We start from the raw sequence: 19,297 nt of genomic DNA on the forward strand, positions 1-19,297 counted from the left end.
GTGACATGGTTCCTCCCCATCAAATCTCCATTCCCTAAAAAACCAATAAACAAGAGCGAATAAGATGGACCATCCGGAAATCATAAATGACAAATTCTGCCCATTAGCTCAATGATGGCCCCATGTGGCAGAATTCACAAGAACTTCTGTCCAGAGAACCAAAGGCCTCCAGATGGCCTAATGGGCCAGATTGAATGATATCTGCCTGGCAGAAAGAGGGCTCTTGGATTGTTGATCCCCACATACAGAGTCTGACATACATTCAGCACTAAGACAGTGAAGGGAAGATAGGAAAGCAGATCTTGCTCTCAGGTGAGTTTGTAACTCACCATGCCTGGAGGGCTGAAAACATCACTGCGCGTCTTCTGTGTTGAAATGCATTCGCTAACATGGCCATTGCAAAAACAGCTTCCACGAAACACCATCTCATACAGAGCATAGTAGTATTTATCAAGGGAATCATTTTGCCTTCTTCCAAGTAAAGTATCCCCGAGAGTATGGAGCCTGGTAAAGTTTATCCTCAGGTTTGTTAATGTCACAAGGTCTAGGGAAAGGAAGATAATGAAATTAATAAATCAAAGTGCATTAGGTTGGATGGGTTCAAAGCACCCTCCTTGACTGATACTCCCTTACCATCCTATAGACATGCAATGATAAGGAATCCCCCTCACATGAAGTTTTACGAAAGAAGTCGGTGTGAAAAATATAAAGCAATTCATACACTGGATATAAGGGCTGTAAGGATTTTCTATTTCAAAGCTGGGATCCAACACCTTTAAAACAACCTGTAAAATAAAGGTAGGCAAATTTAGAGTGTTTTACACCCCCAAAACGTAAGTGTTCAATATACTCTTAAAGAAGATATCCTGACCTTACAAGAAGGCTGAGCCACTATTTCCCACCTGGTGTAGAATGTAGATTATCATTTGGGTTCTCACTTGAATAAAAGCACCAAGAATGAAAATGAAGGAAGGCTGTTAAACAGTCATTTTGCCTCTTCATGCACAAGTGGTCCATGTAGACAGAAGTGCTGATACCACTGGTGGAAAGGACTCCTACGCTTGCTTGGGGTGGAGTGATGGGTTCATGATCCAGCAAGCCCTCATCAAAGTGGATCTGGCCCTGGGGGGATTCTGGAGCTGCCTGCTGTCACCATTCTTCCTACTCTACCCGATAAGGTAATACCTCCCAAGCCTACTCCTATCCCCTGACTGTCTGCCCATCACCAGCTTTGCTCTCAGGAAGTTCTGGGCAGATCCCACCCAGGTCGGGGGCTTGCAGAGCATGGAGGGCTGCCATTAGCCTTTATGGTTCCTTTGAAAGGACTAGAAAAAGATATTCCTACCTCTGGCATCCTGGCCACAGTGTCCACCTTGCATTTTAGCCCTTGTTTACCTTCAGCAGGGGCACTCTTGTACAGGATCATTTCTTGTAAGGTATTTGTAATTTATGTGAATATGAGCTGAATACAGGACTCATTTCAATTTAGACACTGCCATTCCTAAACAAGCAGCAGCTCATGTTCTGTTTCAGTAGACACTACCTAAATTGTTCTCATCTCGATTAACCACGGTAACCACGGTAACAACATGGTAAAAAGATTTCATTTCCAGCAAAGAAATCGAAGAAAGGAAATTCTACCTCACCACCAGTGGGGGGTTCAACATCCGAATATTTGGAGTCACAAACAAGGTCTCCCATACCCTGGGCCTGGCCAGACGTGATGTTAGGGAAGGAAGTAGCACAATCTTTGGCAAAATATTTGAACACTCTCCAGCTGTGTCCATAGTCTGTGGAGCGTTCAACTAACATTGCAGCAGGCCAAAAAGTCTAGAAGAAAAATCAGTTAAACTTGTCATGCTTCGCAAAAGTAGAATTTATAACCCATTCCAGATTGACAATATTTTTGAATTCCATTTTTAATGGAATTTGTATCTTGTCAAATCTATTCTAAGGAATTCTCTGGTGGTTCCACTGCAGAGGGCACAGGTTGGATCCCTGGTCAGGCCACTAAGATCTCCAAATGCCATGCAGCAAGGCCAAGAAAAGGAAAAGAAAAAAAAATCTATTCTATCATGAACACACCAAAATCTCTTTTTATCAAGTGGGCAACTATTTATGAGCACATGATTTGTCCCAGAATCAAATTCCATTTTAAAATTGTTTCTGTATAAATTAATTGAAGAAAAATGGCATGTACTTTTTTTTAAAAAAAACCAATGCAGTCGACATTTTTATAGCAATCTACATGTGGTTTTCTTCGCTTAGAATACTTTTCCTCTGGCAAACTCTTATACATCCTTCAAAATCTACCATGAAGTTTCCCCTGTTTCCCCAGAGTTGACTTAGCCATGTCAAATAACCCCCCAGCATTCTAATCGTACATCTATTTCTGTACTGGTCACTCTGCATTGTAATTTCAAAATTATATATCTGTTTATACCTATGACTAGACTGTGAGTTCATTGAAGTCAAAGACTACTTCTTAAAATTTTAAAACTTTTAATTTTATGTTCATCATTTATGGCTAAAACCTAGCATCAGGCCTGACAAAATTAGAGTTCTGATGAATGATTAAAGAATGACGATAGCACAGATTTTCTCTGGTATCTAACTCAGTAAAGAACCTTCAAATTTTTTTCCTCTTTTGATCACAATTTTTTTTTTTTTGTATTTCCTTAAATAATTTCCAGTGCTTGTCCTTTTACCCTCCCAATTATCTTTCTAGTTCTTATCTCTAGCACCCCAGAGCTTGGAGGTTTTCTTTTTCCTGTATCTTCCAAGATTCTCTATCTTTTCTTTTTTGTTAATCATGTAAGTTATTATTTAATGAGCACTGGTGTTTTTTTGTTTTTCATTCAAGAGCAAAACGCCCAGATAACAAAGCTCCAGTCTGGATTTGAACAGCTTTTTGTTCTCTGCAGGAGAGCAAGGAAGTGAAATCTAAGGTATGCCAAGCATTTGGTAAGTAGATAAGGGGGCAGCACTCTACACATCTGTACCTTAAAGGTCAGAATAAGGTGACTGAGCTGAAATAAGGCCTCTAGGTCCAGTCTGATGCTGACATGATCAAGACCTAAAGGAAAATCCAGAAAGAAGAAAATCAGTGATTTTGAGAGACAACTGTTTACCTTGCTAATTCCTCAATTGTCTGTAATGAAACCCTTTCGAATCTTATGGCTGGTAATTAACACTCTTGGATAAGGTCTGTGTGAGGGTAATAGTTTTCCCCTGATTGCGCCCACATTTATATTTTAGTGACAACATGCACAGCCACAGTGTGGCAGTATGGCATACCACCAGGGGAGTTCCTGGATGGTCCCTGTAGGTAGAAAGAGAGGGCTCATTGTGTTCACCTGAAATCTGGACTTCATATAAGTTAGTAGCCAGCACCTGGCAAACACCCACCCCCTCTCCTTCCAACAGCTACCAGGAAGCACTTGACCTAGCTGTATTGTCTCTCAGCAGAAAACACATCTTGGATTTTTCTCCTGGGACTGAGGGTCTGTGGGCGCCTCTGTGGTGACCAGTCATGTTCCTGTCCAATGGACAACACTGGAAAAGCCTCATACTATGCTTGCCCTAAATCATCTTATATGCTGATGATGATGATTTCCTTACTCCCTTCTCATGGTCTAGAGTCCCCTACAGGAAATACATTTAGGTATCCAAAGACAATAGAGGAACTATAGCCCGAACATCCTGGCCAGGACTTTGCCCTGAGACAGCTTGGTGCCATCCAGGAATAGCATGGATGTGAAGTATCAGCTCCAATCCAGACATGATGGAAGCTGCTGTCTAGAGTGGAACGGTCCAATGGATGTATGAGTCCCATGGGTCATTTAAAGTTTTCTAGCAGGCACATTTTAAAAAGTAAAAAGAAATGGGAGAAATTATTTATATTTATTATATATATATATATACAGTCAATATATCTATAAAATATATTTATCCATATATTATAAATAATATGACATATTATAAATAATACACATTACAGATAATAAATATATATTATAAATAATATGTGAACCATGGACTTCTGGACGTTCAAGCTGGTTTTAGAAAAGGCAGAGGCACCAGAGATCAAATTCCCAACATCTGCTAGATCATTGAAAAAGCAAGAGAGTTCCAGAAAAACATCTATTTCTGCGTTATTGATTATGCCAAAGCCTTTGACTGTGAGATCACAATAAACTGGAAAATTCTGAAAGAGATGGGAATACCAGACCACCTGACCTGCCTCTTGAGAAACCTATATGCAGGTCAGGAAGCAACAGTTAGAACTGGACATGGAACAACAGACTGGTTCCAAAAAGGAAAAGGAGTACGTCAAGGCTGTATATTGTCACTCTGCTTATTTAACTTATATGCAGAGTACATCATGAGAAACGCTGGGCTGGAAGAAGTACAAGCTGGAATCAAGATTGCCAGGAGAAATATCAATAACCTCAGATATGCAGATGACACCACCCTTATGGCAGAAGGTGAAGAAGAACTAAAAAGCCTCTTGATGAAAGTGAAAGAGGAGAGTGAAAAAGTTGGCTTAAAGCTCAACATTCAGAAAACGAAGATCATGGCATCTGGTCCCATCACTTCATGGGAAATAGATGGGGAAACAGTGGAAACAGTGTCAGACTTTATTTTTGGGGCTCCAAAATCACTGCAGATGGTGATTGCAGTCATGAAATTAAAAGACACTTACTCCTTGGAAGGAAAGTTATGACCAACCTAGATAGTATATTTAAAAGCAGAGACATTACTTTGCTGACTAAGGTCCGTCTAGTCAAGGCTATGGTTTTTCCAGTGGTCATGTACGGATGTGAGAGTTGGACTGTGAAGAAAGCTGAGCACTGAAGAATTGATGCTTTTGAACTGTGGTGTTAAAGAAGACTCTTGAGAGTCCCTTGGACTGCAAGGAGATCCAACCAGTCCATCCTAAAGGAGATCAGTCCTGGGTGTTCATTGGAAGGACTGATGATGAAGCTGAAACTCCAATACTTTGGCCACCTCATGCAAAGAGTTGACTCATTGGAAAAGACTCTGATGCTAGGAGGGATTGAGGGCAGGAGGAGAAGGGGACTACAGAGGATGAGATGGTTAGATGGCATCACCAACTCAATGGATATGAGTCTGAGTGAACTCTGGGAGTTGGTGATGGACAGGGAGGCCTGGCGTGCTGCGATTCATGGGGTTGCAAAGAGTCGGACACGACTGAGCGACTGAACTGAACTGATAGATAATAGGTTGTGTGCTGTGCTCAGTCATGTTGAACTCTTTGCAACCCCACAGACTATAGCCTGCTAGGTTCCTCTGTCCATGGGATTCTCCAGGCAAAAATGCTGGAGTGGGTTGCCGTTTCCTACTCCAGAGGATCTTCTCAACTCAAAGATCAAATCCACATCTCTTGCATCTCCTGCATTCGCAGGTGGATTCTTTAATATTGCACCACCTAGGAAACCCTAGATAGACAATACATTATCTGTAATTTATTTATATATTTAAATCATATGTATGATATATATAATACATTGCCTAAATATATTATATTATATATAAATATATATTATGCCTAATCCAATATATCAAAAATAGTCTCATTTCAACATGTAATCAATGTTTTAAAAATTAGGAATGCTTTACTATACATATTTCTTTCCCCAAACTAAGTCTTAGAAACCTAGGATGTTTTTATACACATAGCACATCTTGGTTTGGATTCAGTTCAGTTCAGTCACACAGTCATGTCTGACTCTTTGCGACCCCATGGACTGCAGCATGTCAGGCTTCCCTGTCCATCACCAACTCCCGGAGCTTACTCAGACTCATGTCCATCAAGTTGGTGATGCCATCCAACCATTTCATCCTCTGTCGTCCCCTTCTCCTCCTGCCTTCAATCCCTCCCAGCATCAGGGTCTTTTCCAGTGAGTCAGTTCTTTGCATCAGGTGGCCAAAGTGTTGGAGCTTCAGCTTTAGCATCAGTCCTTCCAATGAATATTCAGGGCTGATTTCCTTTAGGATGGACTGGTTGGATCTCCTTGCAGTCCAAGGGACTCTCAAGAGTCTTCTCCAACATCACAGTTTTAAAGCATCAGTTCTTTGGCGTTTAGCTTTCTTTATAGTCCAACTCTCACATCCATACATGACTACTGGAAAAACCATAGCCTTGACTAGACGAACCTTAGTTGGCAAAGTAATGTCTCTGCTTTTGAATATACTATCTAGGTTGGTCATAACTTTTCTTCCAAGGAGTAAGCGTCTTTTAATTTCATGGCTGCAGTCACCATCTGCAGTGATTTTGGAGCCCCCCAAAATAGTCTCTCACTGTTTCCATTGTTTCCCCATATATTTGCCACGAAGTGATGGGACCAGATGCCATGATCTTAGTATTCTGAATGTTAAGTTTTAAGCCAACTTTTCTCTCTCCTCTTTCACTTTTATCAAGAGGCTCTTTAGTTCTTCTTTGCTTTCTTCCATAAGGGTGGTGTCATCTGCATATATGAGCTTATTCTTATTTCTTCCGGCCATCTTGATTCCAGCTTGTGCTTCATGCAGCCCGGCATTTTGGGCTGCATGATGTACTCTGCATATGGGCTTCCCTCATAGCTCAGTTGGTAAAGAATCCACCTGCAATGCCAGAGACCCCGGTTCAATACCTAGGTTGGGAAGGTCTGCTGGAGAAGGGAAAGGCTACCCATTCCAGTATTCTGGCCTGGAGAATTCCATGGACTGTACAGTCCATGGGGTTGCAGAGTTGGACATGACTGAGTGACTTTCAGTTTCACCCTGCATAGAAGTTAAATAAGCAGGGTGACAATATACAGCCTTGACATACTCCTTTCCCTATTTGGAACCAGTCTGTTGTTCCATGTCTGGTTCTAACTGTTGCTTCTTGACCTGCATATAGATTTCTCAGGAGGCAGGTCAGGTGGTCTGGTATTCATCTCTTGAAGAATTTTCCACAGTTTGTTTTGATCCACATAGTCAAAGGCTTTGGCATCGTCAATAAAGCAGATGTTTTTCTGGAACTCTCTTGCTTTTTTGATGATCCAATGCATGTTGGCAATTTGATCTCTGGTTCCTCTGTCTTTTCTAAATCCAGCTTGAACATCTGGAAGTTCTAAGTTCATGTGCTGTGGAAGCCTAGCTTGGAGAATTTTGAGTGTTACATTGCCAGCATGTAAGATGAGTGCAATTGTGCACTAGTTTGAGCATTCTTTGGCACTGACTTTCTTTGGGATTGGAATGAAAACTGACCTTTTCCAGTCCTGTGGCCACTGCTGAATTTTCCAATTTTGCTGGCATATTGAATGCAGCACTTTCACAGCATCATCTTTTAGGATTTGAAATAGCTCAACTGGAATTCTATTACCTCTGCTAGCTCTGTTCGTAGTGATGCTTTCTAAAGGCCCACTTGATTTCACATTCCAGGATGTCTGACTCTAGGTGAGTGATCATACCATCGTGGTTATCTGGATCATGAAAATCTTTTTTGTATAGTTCTGTGTATTCTGGCCACCTCTTCTTAATATCTTCTGCTTCTGTTAGGTGGATTAGCCATGTTTTATGTGCTCAGTAGCCATGTGTGGAGCCGCAATATTGGAAAGTCTAGCTCCAGAGAACAATGACCTCACTGTGGTGAATTGGGATATAGCTTAGTGTGCTAGGGTGAATGGCTTGGGGAAGGGTTTGTTGCTGAGAGGGCAGGCACATTCCAGGCTCTGTGTCAAAGGCTCCCAGCTCTTTCTGGAAAGGAGATCACCTGTTCCCTCTTGGTCTCAACCAAGCACTCAGTTGAGAACACATCTTCTGTGCAGTCAGCTTTGACAGAGGACATTCCCTCTTAAGGAGACATGGAATGAATGCTGGGCATGTGGATCAAAGCAGCTGCGAAGCAAAAATGGTCCCATTCATCAGTGTGGTAAAAACCACCAACATTGACTAAGGAGAGTCCAACAAGAGACCAATAATTAGGATCCAAAGTGAACTAGCATTTAATAGATACCAATCATGTCTGTGTCCAATGGATGACATAGAAAAATAGCCTTATACTATGCTCACCCTGAATGATCTTACCTATTATGATTTTTCCCACACTCCCCTCTTATGGCCTGGGATCCCTTTAGGGAAATATGTTTAGAGTCTGAACAGAATAGAGGAACTGTAGTCCAAGGTGAGAGATGCAGGGATGTGGCAAATGGAATCCTTCTCTGGGGGGATAAGAGCTCGAGACCAGTGTTGAAGAGGGTCCATCATGAATGAATGAGCTACATTAAACATAAAGCTGGAGTGGGAAATAGGAAATCCCTGATCAGGTCCAAATTTACAGTGGCATCTAGAAAATAGGGCCATTGTGAGGTTCAGGATCACAATGTCATGAACAAGGAAGGGCAAAAACCAGGAAGGAAAGAATTGAAGTCAGTATCCCACTCCAGTACTCTTGCCTGGAAAATCCCATGGATGGAGGAGCCTGGTAGGCTGCAGTCTGTGAGGTCACTAAGAGTCGGACACAATTGAGTGACTTCACTTTGACTCTTCACTTTCATGCATTGGAGAAGGAAATGGCAACCCACTCCAATGTTCTTGCCTGGAGAATCCCAGGGACGGGGGAGCCTGGTGGGCTGCCATCTGTGGGGTGGCACAGAGTCGGACAGGACTGAAGCGGCTTAGCAGCAGCAGCAACAGCCAACTACCCTTTCAATTAAATTTTTACATTAAAAATTTTGATTTGCAGAAAGAAATATCCTTTCTCTTTCTGCCTTCACGTGTTGAAGAAGGAAAAGGCACATGGTATTAACTCTCAGACTCCCCTCGGCATTATTATTTCTGTTTACATCAGTGTGCTTTTTATTCGGCTTAATTTACCAATACCTCATAAACTACTCCCATCCTCCTTTTAATTTTCCCAAAGAACAAGAGCATACAGAACTGTTCCCCACATGAAAAAAGTAAAACATTCTCAGGTATATGCTTAAAAAATACTTCTATTTCTCAAGAGGAAAACATTCTTTCTTAAAATGAAAATTGAATTTTGCTTTTATACAGGGTTTTACATTCTCAGTGGATGTTATTGCATTTCAATATAACTCCTTGTGTAATAGTGCAAAAATCACACATAGAGAAAGATACCTTACAAAAATGTGAAGAAATAAAAGATTGGACAGAAACTTGGTCATACCATTTTCAGATTGCCACCACTTCTTTTCTCTCTCTGGTTCAAAACTTGTGATTATGTTCTCGATGGTGTGGCTGTTGGGCTGGGTGTGTGGATCATATGGAAATCTGGAATCACAGATGAAGCATTTTTGTTCCCCCTGGAAAACACATCATTAAAATTAAAAATAAATAGTCGTCACTACTTATTGTTGATCTGAATTTAAAAACAAGCTGGATGTGCTATATTTGTCATTCAATCTAGCTAAAAATAAAAAGCAGAGGAAATTACAAGACATAAATTTTTCCATCAGTAGGTGCTTGATTACCAAAACAAACAAAATTAAGACTTGACTTAGAAATTTTATAAATGTAAACATCTGGGACAAAATTGCAAATTTGTAGAATAATTTTTTTCTCATACAAAGAGCAGAGGGTTTAGAGTTTGTTTTAAACTATAGAAAAATAACTAGGATATACTCTTGAGTTGGAATGACTTCCTTTAGTTTAAAAAAAAATTAGTAAGAAATTAATGAAACAGTTGGCCATTAGTTTATCTGCAACCATCATCCTTTCTCTCTCAGATATTATTTTTGGCATAAAAGCTCCCAGAGCCAAAACCTTTACTATGCACATGTGGATTTTGTAAGAATTTCATTAAACTCATTACAGAGAGACCCATCCTCTTGTCTTGCCGACTAGAAGGTTTTTGTGAATTGGAACTAATTTTGCTTGGGATGGATTTTCAAAGGTTTTTAACAGTCAAGACTGGCCTTTGAGTTTGCATACACTTGTAGCTGTACTTATTTATAACTCCTGAGGAACTCTCCCAAGATTTCCAAAGGGCTGTCAATGGCCTGCACAGTTGTTCTGGCTAATATCTGTGGGACTCTGGAGGAGCATTTTTGCAAAACTTCCAGGAAGCAGGAGTGATTTCTTACAATCCTCCATATTGGAAATTGCCCCAAACAGCAAATGTGCTGGTAGGTATTCAGCAAACATTGGAATTTATGCTTGACCATGGCTTACAAGGCCTAGGTAATCTGACCAGTTCCACCTCTTTTGTTAAACAAATGCATGATGATTTTAATGACTATTTCAGCTACAGATTGTCAAAGTAAACCAGACTTTCAAGAGTGTTACAATCTTTTTATAATCACTGGCCATCATAAGCCCTTATACTTGAAGAAAACCAAAATGCCCTTTAGAAATTAAGGACCAGTACAAGTTAGATCAGTTCTGCATATGGGGAGATTTGCCCCAGATCTCTCCTAATAGAGCAACAGGAGCCCAATGATTCCACCAAAAGTTGCCAAGAAGTGAAAATATTTCCAATACTATGGAAAACAGTGGGGAAAATGGTTAACTTCAGGCTGTTTATTTTTTTCTGTAAACATTTCAGAAGTACAGTCTTTGATGGAACTGGCTCCAGAGGATGCTTAGTTGTGGTAAATAGATAGGAAAGGCCCAACTTGGGTAACACTCTGAGTCAATGCTGACTTAAACTCTGGAAGAGAATCTTTTGCTTGAGAGCTCTTTGCTAGTCGATGGATGAAAAAAAAATTATTCTCCATGCCACATGAATTTTATGTAACTAATCCTTATAGTTTCACCTGTAATGCTTTGTCAGCTGGAAGATATTTTAGGATTTTTTTTCCCCCAATTTTAAGATTTTTAAGATTTCTGATTCCCTAGACTGAAGAAGTTCTGGAGTTTGTTTTACTTCTATTTGGTGTAACTTTGCCATATAGGAATATCAAGTTCTAATTATTTTAACATCAAGTTCAAATAATTAGACTCATGACAATGTAAGCAGATGCCAATGGTGGAAAGATAAGATGGGTGATGCCAGTGTTGCAAAGTTTCTAATATTAGAGTTGGGAACCACTGCTTTGTCCAGGGGACCTGGTCTTAGGAAAGCTACTTGAAGGGCCTTCCATCCCACCTGACCTAAAATTGAGCAAAACTTCTACAGTGTCACTTTCTTGCACATGTAGAGAATTTGCTTTCTTATACAAGTACTTCCTAAACTTAGACCAGGGCTAAGCACTCAAGTATTGTCTCCACTTATTTATAATCATCCTCATTACTAAAACCAATAAGAACACAAAGCCTTCCCAGAGGCCTCCAGGAGTTGCCTTACACAAACAATACATGGAAAAACCTGGTCACTAACATTAGGCTTACATCCAACTTCCTTCCTGCACATCCTCTCAGTTAAGGGGTTGACATAATTGCCTCAGGCTTTTGAGCAGGTGTGATACTCAGATGACTTTGGATGCTTGTTTCAGAGCCCAGGGAAGAAAAAAAAGCAACTGGTCCTTTTATAAAACTGGTCTTTAAGAATAAAAGGTACAAAAAGATGTTCACATTGGGACTAGATAGTCTCTAAACAAGACAATTTCCAAGTGGCATTGAGACATTGGCAGACAATCAATTCCAAGTCTACACTCTGTCTATCTCCATCTAAAGCAGGGCAGTAAGAGCCCATGTTCAGCACAATAGCCCTGAACCCTGAGGGATCTTCCATCTTCATCCAGCTCATCAATTATTTAATAAGTCCACTCCATTGGAGTCAATTAGAACATATATTGCATAGTAGTCCCTTCAAAGACTGAAAAACAACAACAACAAAAACCCTTTTTTGTTTAATTCTAAAGGGAACAAGAAATAGATGAAGCCCATCTTCCTTATTCCCCAATTAGTGAAGGTTTCCCAGATGTTGAGTTGAATCACTTGTGTCTCTGATGTTTGCAAAGGTGGACTGTCTCCTTTTTTCTTCTGTTGTCTGGACAGCCCTAGATGTACTTGGAAAAATCTACATCACTGATGAAATCATGTCCCAACAAGTAAACAAAGATCCAACCCACCTCGAGGTAGCTGAGGGTGCAGTATTTCTGGGCTCTGTCCAGTCCACAGGTAGAAGAAGCCGTGAGCTGCCCGCTGCTACCCACCAGGAGATCGCCGGTTGGGGGGTGACAGGCACCTCTGCTGCATTCATCTTGAGCTTCCACGTAACTGAGCAACCCTTGAAAACATGATAGAAACAGGACACGTGAGGCAGTCTAAGGGTGGCAGAGGCTTAAAGAAGTGACTGCTTAAGTGGGAGAGTTAACAGTCCACCTGTTTTTAATACTAGTTCTGTGATCATGAAGACCCTGGTGGTGGATACTGTTGGCACCTGCAGCCTGATGGAAATCTCTTAGCTGAGGAGGTTATGCCATCTGTGCTCATGTCCCCACCTGGATCAGCTGAAGCCAGTGACTTATGCATGCATGTTTCTCAGCCATTGCCCCAGGCTGGGATCTACTCTGTGATGCAGTTTATGCTCAAAGTCTCTTCTGGGAGGAGGTTGAAGCTGGATTCCTGCTGGGACCCCATTCTGGCTCCACTGCTCTCACTCTCTCCCTCTTCGGAGTACTCCCTCAATAAATTACTTGCACATAAATCCTTGTCTCAGGCTCTGCTTCTAGAAAGCTGACCTTAAACAACCTCCATTCACTGGAAACTCTCTGTGTGTCGTTTTAGAGCAAATAACAAAGACAATACACAGACATGAGGGAGGACAGTCCTAATCCTGCCTCTTGGATCTGTTGTTCCCACCTGGAGGAAAATCAACTGGAGAAATTAAGAAATCCTCGGAAAATAACTTTCTCTTAAAATATGTAAATTCAGTTGACCTCCCTTTACAACCTGGAGTGCTGGATTCAGGCACACCATGGAACAGATCATGTTTCTTTGGGATAAAAGATGGCACAGATGGAATTCCAGACTGTATAGTACATTTAGCCCTTGGTACCTGCCATGCAACAGATCTGTCATGAAGGATTCAGTCACAGAGCATTAAAGGGCAGCTCTTTCTCAACTGTCACAATTCTCTACTTTTCATGAGAAACCTCTGAGACAATATCCTTAAATGTTGGTTTAAAAATGATGATTTTTAAAGTTCTGTTTGTCTTAAAATGTTGAATTCTGAGTTAATATAACTTAAATCTCTATATATGAATACAGTGTGGGTAATCCACACTATTTCCTGCCTGCACAGCTTGTCTGCTTTATTCCTTAACGTTAAAGTTACACACTTCTAACCCCATAACATTAGTAGATTTTGTTTACTGTTGGGACTGAATAAAAGAAAGCAAAAATCTTACTGGGAATAAGGTCTAAACTGAACACACACTAAAGCTATATACATTATGCTAAAGCTATAATGTGAGTCCTCTATTTTATTGATAACTATTTATAGAAATAGTTACACTTCTTTTATTTTCTTTTTTGGGCTTGCCTTGTGGCTCAGCTGGTAAAGAATCCGCCTGCAATGCGGGAGACCTGGGTTTGATCCCTGGGTTGGGAAGATCCCCTGGAGAAGGGAAAGGCTACCCACTCCAGTATTCTGGCCTGGAGAATTCCATGAACTGTAGAGTCCACGGGGTCGCAAAGAGTCAGACACAACTGAGAAACTTTCACTTTCATACTTCTTTTAAAAGCATATTTGAACAGGACAGTATTTTTAAAAATTCAATTAAATGATTAGAATTCTTTTTTTTGCTTCTTAAGCCCAAAATCTAAGAACTAGTTTTCTCTTGATTGCAACTCAAACTGCAGACATGATAATTTTGCAGAAATAAGACAGCCTCTGGATTGAAAGACACAGGACCCAGAAGAACTAAAACAATTAAAAAAATATTTCTACTTGATATTAAGGTTTACTATGTATCCACAGTAAGCAAGAAAATGTAATATCGGTGGAGAGACAGACCCATAGATTAATAGAATAGAGATCTTGGAAATAGATCTATACAAATACGATCAACTGATTTTTGAGGTTCAAAGGTGGATGAAGGACAGTCTTTAAACAAGCAGTGCTGAAGCAGTTGGACATGCAGAGGCAAAAAAATGAACTACAACAAAAACCTCACACTGTATGCAAATATTAACAAAAATGGATCATGGACTTAAAAAGTAAAATATAAAACTCCTACACACACATAGGAGATTTGGGCAATTTAGGGCTAGGCAAAGCATTTTTAGAATTGGCAATAAGAGCATGATTCATAAAAGGAAAACAGGTAAACTGGAACCTCATCAAAATTAAAAACTTTATGAAGAGGTAAAAAACCAAGGAGAATATAATTACCAATCACATATCTGACAAACCTCGTGACCTAGAATATATAGTGTTAGTCGTTCAGTCATGTCCAACTCTTTGCAACCCCATGAACTATAGCCCGCCAAGCCCGTCAGGCTCCTCCATCCATGGGATTTTCCAAGCAAGAATACTGGAGTGGATTGCCGTTTCCTTCTCCAGAGAATATATAAAGAGCTCTCAAAATTCAACATTAAAAAAACAATCCAGTTAGAAAATGGCAAGCAGCATGAATAGACATTTCACTGAAGGAAATACATAGATGGGAAATAAGCACCTGAGAAGATGTTCAGCATCATTAGTCAGTAGGGAGATGCAAATCAAAATCACAATAGTACTACATACCCATCAGAATAGCTAAAACAAACAAACCAAAAACCTGGTAACTCCAGCTGCTAGAGAGGGTGTGGAAAAACTGGATTACTTATACACTGCTGGTAGGAATATAAAATGGAACAGTCACTCTGGGGAAAAGTATGGCAGTTTCTTATAAAGCTAAGCACGTGCTTATCATACAATCCAGCACTTACACTCTTAGGTAATCAACCCAGAAAAATTAAAACTTATATTCACACAAAAAACTGTATAGCATCTTTACAATAGCCCCAAACTGGAAAGAACCCAGGTGTCTTTCAATGGGTAAATGGTTGAGGCTTCCCTGGTGGCTCAGATGGTGAAGAATCTGCCTGCAATGCAGGAGACCCATGTTCAATTCCTGAGTCAGGAAGATCTGCTGGAGAAGGAAATGGCAACCCACTCCAGTATTCTTGCCTGGAGAATTTCATGACCGAGGAGCCTGGTGGGCTACAGTCTATGGGGTCACAAAGAGTTGGACACGACTGAGAGACTATCACTCACTAAGTAAAGTGTAGTCTGTCCATACCATGGGATAGTACTGGGCAGTAAAAAAGGAAGGAATCATTGATACATACAACACTGTGGATAAATCTCCAAGGAATTACAGTGAGTAAATAATGCCCACCTCAAAAGGTATGTACTGCATATTTCCATTTCTTTAATGATGAAATTATAGAGATGGGTAACAGATTCATGGTGGCCAGGGGTGATAGACACAGGGAGGAAGGGAGCTGGATGAGGATATAAAAGGGTATTACCAGGGAATCCTTGAGTTTGAGAGAGCTCCGGGAGTTGGTGATGGACAGGGAAGCCAGGCACGCTGCAGTCCATGGGATCGCAAAGAGTCGGACAGGACTGAGGGACTGAACTAACTGGGGGAATCCTTGAAGTGATAGAACTATCCTCTATCTTAACTGTGGTGACGGGCTCATGAGTCTAGGCTTTTGATAAAATTGCATAGAATTAAATATACAGACACACACACACACGAAAGGGAACATGTAAAACTAGGGGACTTGAAATAAGGTTAATGGACTATTTCAGGGTCAGTTTCTTGGCTATATATTGTACTGTAGTTACTCAAAGTGCTATCATTTGTAGAAACTGGGTAAAATGGGATCTCTCTGTATTATTTCTTACAACTGCATGAGAATCTGCAAATTATCTCAATGCAAAAAATATTTTAAAAACCAAACAATTGTCTCCTCAAAAATCATCCCCATCGGCCTCTGGATGGTGAATCATGTAAATCCCACACTCTAAAATAATACCCACAGGATGGGTTCCAGCTGCTCCTATATATTATTCCTTTGAGACCAGAGAATTTATGCCAAATCCTGTTTTAAGCAGACAGAGGTGGGAGGGATGAACCTAAAAGGAAAAATAATTACCATACTGTGGAATAAGCTTGCTTTCTCCTCAGGTTTTTTGATGGTAAAAGTAAGAGTTTTCTTCACAGACTTGTTTTGCATTTAATGGATTACTTTCCTTCAGCTTGCCCTCCAAAAATACAGGCTATTGAAAAATACTCTCTCTTGGGTACACATTTCCCACATCTGTTCTGCTCATCTGATGACTTTGTGATTATTATCAGGCATTAAACATATGTAGATCATGGTTCTACAGCTAAGAATATGATCCTTAATGTTTCCTTCCCCACAGGTTACCAAACGTCACTTTTGGGAATTTTCCATCTTCCATCTCCTTGTAAAGATTATTATACTACTACAAAGCGTGACATTTCTTTCTCTTTGAGATATGATAAGTTCCCCTCATACACTTTTAAAATTTTATTGTATAATAAATGATTCTAGCTTGGTTAACATGGATTTTTTCTTTTAATTCACCCAACAATCCAAACCCAAAGTTCCTTTTATTTCCTAGAATTGGCATCAAGGATAAACACCTAATTTGAAGTTTGGACTTAACAGACAGAGGCTTTTTCAAAAAGGTCAGGTATAAAATCTCTGCTGGTGCTACGTGTGGTCTAGCTAAGATTTCCCTCCCAGGGATTTATTATTTTAGACAAGTTTCCTCCTGAATTATTTCACTGGAATTGTTACCTTAGAGATTAAACATGTTTTTATAACATGACTTGGCCAAACTTGTTTTAATCAGGTATGTACTTTTCAGAAATAAAAAGTATTCCAAGGCTTTGGGAAATGGAACTATTATTCGTGTAATATTCTACAGTCAAATATGAACTTTTGATCTAAACTACTTGGCAGAAAGAGGCTAGAAACATTAAGTAGTTAAAGCTTCATGCCTGAACATAGATAGACTCAGAAATATCCTTCCTGGATTAAAGCTTTCAATTGCCAAGTTATTACATGAGCATTAAGTTGGAAATGATTCAGAGAATAATGGTGTTTCAGTCTTCAGAAAACCAATGTATTGCTAAAAAATTACATACAACTTGAGGACAGGATCTTATTAAAAATGTATTTTGGAAAGCTGGTGATTTAAAGAAAGTATACAGTAAATTTTCTGTAAAGTCAGGGGTCATTTTATAGATCTAACCATTACTATATGATCTCAGTAACTGCACATTGTTACAATTTTCTTAAACACATGCAATGTTTTCATCTACTTTAGAATTCACTTCAGAGTTCAGAAGCTATAAACATACACATTCATTTACATACTCACATACATTACTATGAGTGAGAAAACCTGCAAAGGATGCAGATTGGTTAAGATGTGTACTTTGTAAACAGTTCCCCAAACCTAGGACCAAATTTATGATTCTTTCTCTTTATCTTCCTTTGCCAGAATGCAAGACAAGGGGTTTAAATAGGCATAGGTATTTATATAAATGCCTGTGGTTGAACTATGGGCTTCCCAGGTGGCTCAGTGGTAAAGAATCTGCCTGCCAATGAAGGAGATGCAAGAGACAAGAGTTCAATCCCTGGGTTGGGAAGATCCCCTGGAAGAAGGCTGAGTAGAGGTTGGGGGAGAGGAAGTGTCTCCTGATTGAGGAGGCCTCTCTAAGATGCTGTGGCGAGGTTTAGAACTTTGGCAAGATGTGAATAAGTTACCCTGTGGAGGGGCTGGGAGAAGATGCTATGATTGGTTGCTTCTGGTTTTGAATAATGGTTTAATCCCTAAGAGAACAACCAAAGCAGATGTAGATGGGGACTTCCCTGGTGATCCAGTGGTTGGGACTCTGTGCTTCGTCTCCTGACCAAGGTGTGGGTTCAATCTCTGGTCAGGAGACTAAGAATCTTGCATGCCCACGGAGTGGCCAATAAAACCCCACCTCCTTCAAACAACAAAGAAAGCAGAACAACAATAACAAAAGATGTAGATGAAACCAACTCTTCTCAGCCTCTGAGGCCAGACCTAACCTTCCCAGTTCTGAGGGTGTGCAGACCAGTGAATCTCCTCTTCCACTGGCTGGTGGCTCATCTCTGAGGCAGAAAATTTTCTACAGAGAACAAATGAACATTTACCATCTACAGCTGTTCTTTCCATCATGACCAGTCAAGCCAACTGAGAATTTGTCTCAGCGTTTGGGAATTGTATGCAGAAGGAAATGGCAACCCACTCCGGTATTCTTGCCAGGAGAATTCCATGGACAGAGGAGACTGGCAGGTTACAGTCCATGGGGTTGCAAAGAGTCGGACAAGACTGAGCGAATATCACTCACCCACTTGGGAACTGTAAAATTAAAAGAGATTCTTCGAGTCTGCTGCCATGAAGAAATTCAGCATGAATCTTTGAAGATTCTAAGCAATTTAGATGGTACTCACCCAAGGCAGGGCTGTTACAGACACAAAAAGTTCAGGATCAAAGAGTAATTGTTGGAAACCTCTTCTCTATGACTAATGTAAATGACTGTCAGCTTATTAAAGACTGCTCAGTCATGGAGAATTTGGCCTTTTAGCTCAGAGCTGCTACTTACTCAGAAGAGAGGATTTTGCCTATAAATTCTTTATGAGATTTCATCACTGGGTTAAGTGCTACATTCAAAGCAGAGCTATTTTTTAAAATTAAAATGCACTGTATTTGTACATTAAGAATCTGAAAGTATTTTGCTGTTTTAGTGTCTTTATTTATCTGCTGCTGTGAATACTCCATTAAAGACTGACAGAAATAGCTATGTGTGGATACTAGCCATGTTTGAATGAAACTTTCTGGGTGCTTGACACAATTATACAACAGAAGAGTCATGCGAATATCTGTTAGTATAGAAAAAAGGGGTGGATATGTTTAAAACCTATTTCCAGGAAATATTTTAGAACAATTCAATTCAAACAGAAAATGGATTTTGACATTACTCACCAAGGTGCAAAAGAAAGGTCAGTAGAAATTGCATTCTTTTGTCAGGAAAAAATTAAATTCAATTGTGCTAGGTTTAGGGGGCGGGGGAAAGGAAGGTAAAGTCAGTAACTGATAGAATTAAACATTGTCATCAATTTTAAGTGACTTGAAAATTTGTCTGATGGTCTTTCTTTGGGTACTTATTATCCTTTAGTCTTCTTTTTCTCTCCTTTTAAAAACCTAAGTGAATAGTTAATTTACAATGTTGCATTAGTTTCAAGTGTATCTGATGGTTCTTTGAGACACAAAAATACCCACAGCGCCCAACTCCTTAAATAATAAGTGTATACACTTTTTCGCAAATATTTGTTTTCTAGT

The 19,297-nt window shown here is 40.0% G+C and overlaps 1 protein-coding gene across 1 annotated transcript in view; it reads right to left on the bottom strand.

Annotated features, from left to right (window-relative positions):
- LAMB4 (laminin subunit beta 4) overlaps positions 1 to 18,974 on the bottom strand; it is a 111,354-nt gene extending 92,380 nt beyond the window's left edge. The window contains 7 exon segments of the mRNA XM_040259870.1: positions 330 to 544; positions 722 to 785; positions 1,642 to 1,830; positions 3,003 to 3,076; positions 9,179 to 9,314; positions 12,024 to 12,181; positions 18,941 to 18,974. Coding sequence (XP_040115804.1) covers positions 330 to 544; positions 722 to 785; positions 1,642 to 1,830; positions 3,003 to 3,076; positions 9,179 to 9,314; positions 12,024 to 12,181; positions 18,941 to 18,974 — 870 coding nt within the window.
- Positions 18,975 to 19,297: the final 323 nt, after the last annotated feature.

Source organism: Oryx dammah, unplaced genomic scaffold, assembly GCF_014754425.2.
Source record: "Oryx dammah isolate SB20612 unplaced genomic scaffold, SCBI_Odam_1.1 HiC_scaffold_18, whole genome shotgun sequence".
Lineage (NCBI taxonomy): Eukaryota > Metazoa > Chordata > Mammalia > Artiodactyla > Bovidae > Oryx > Oryx dammah.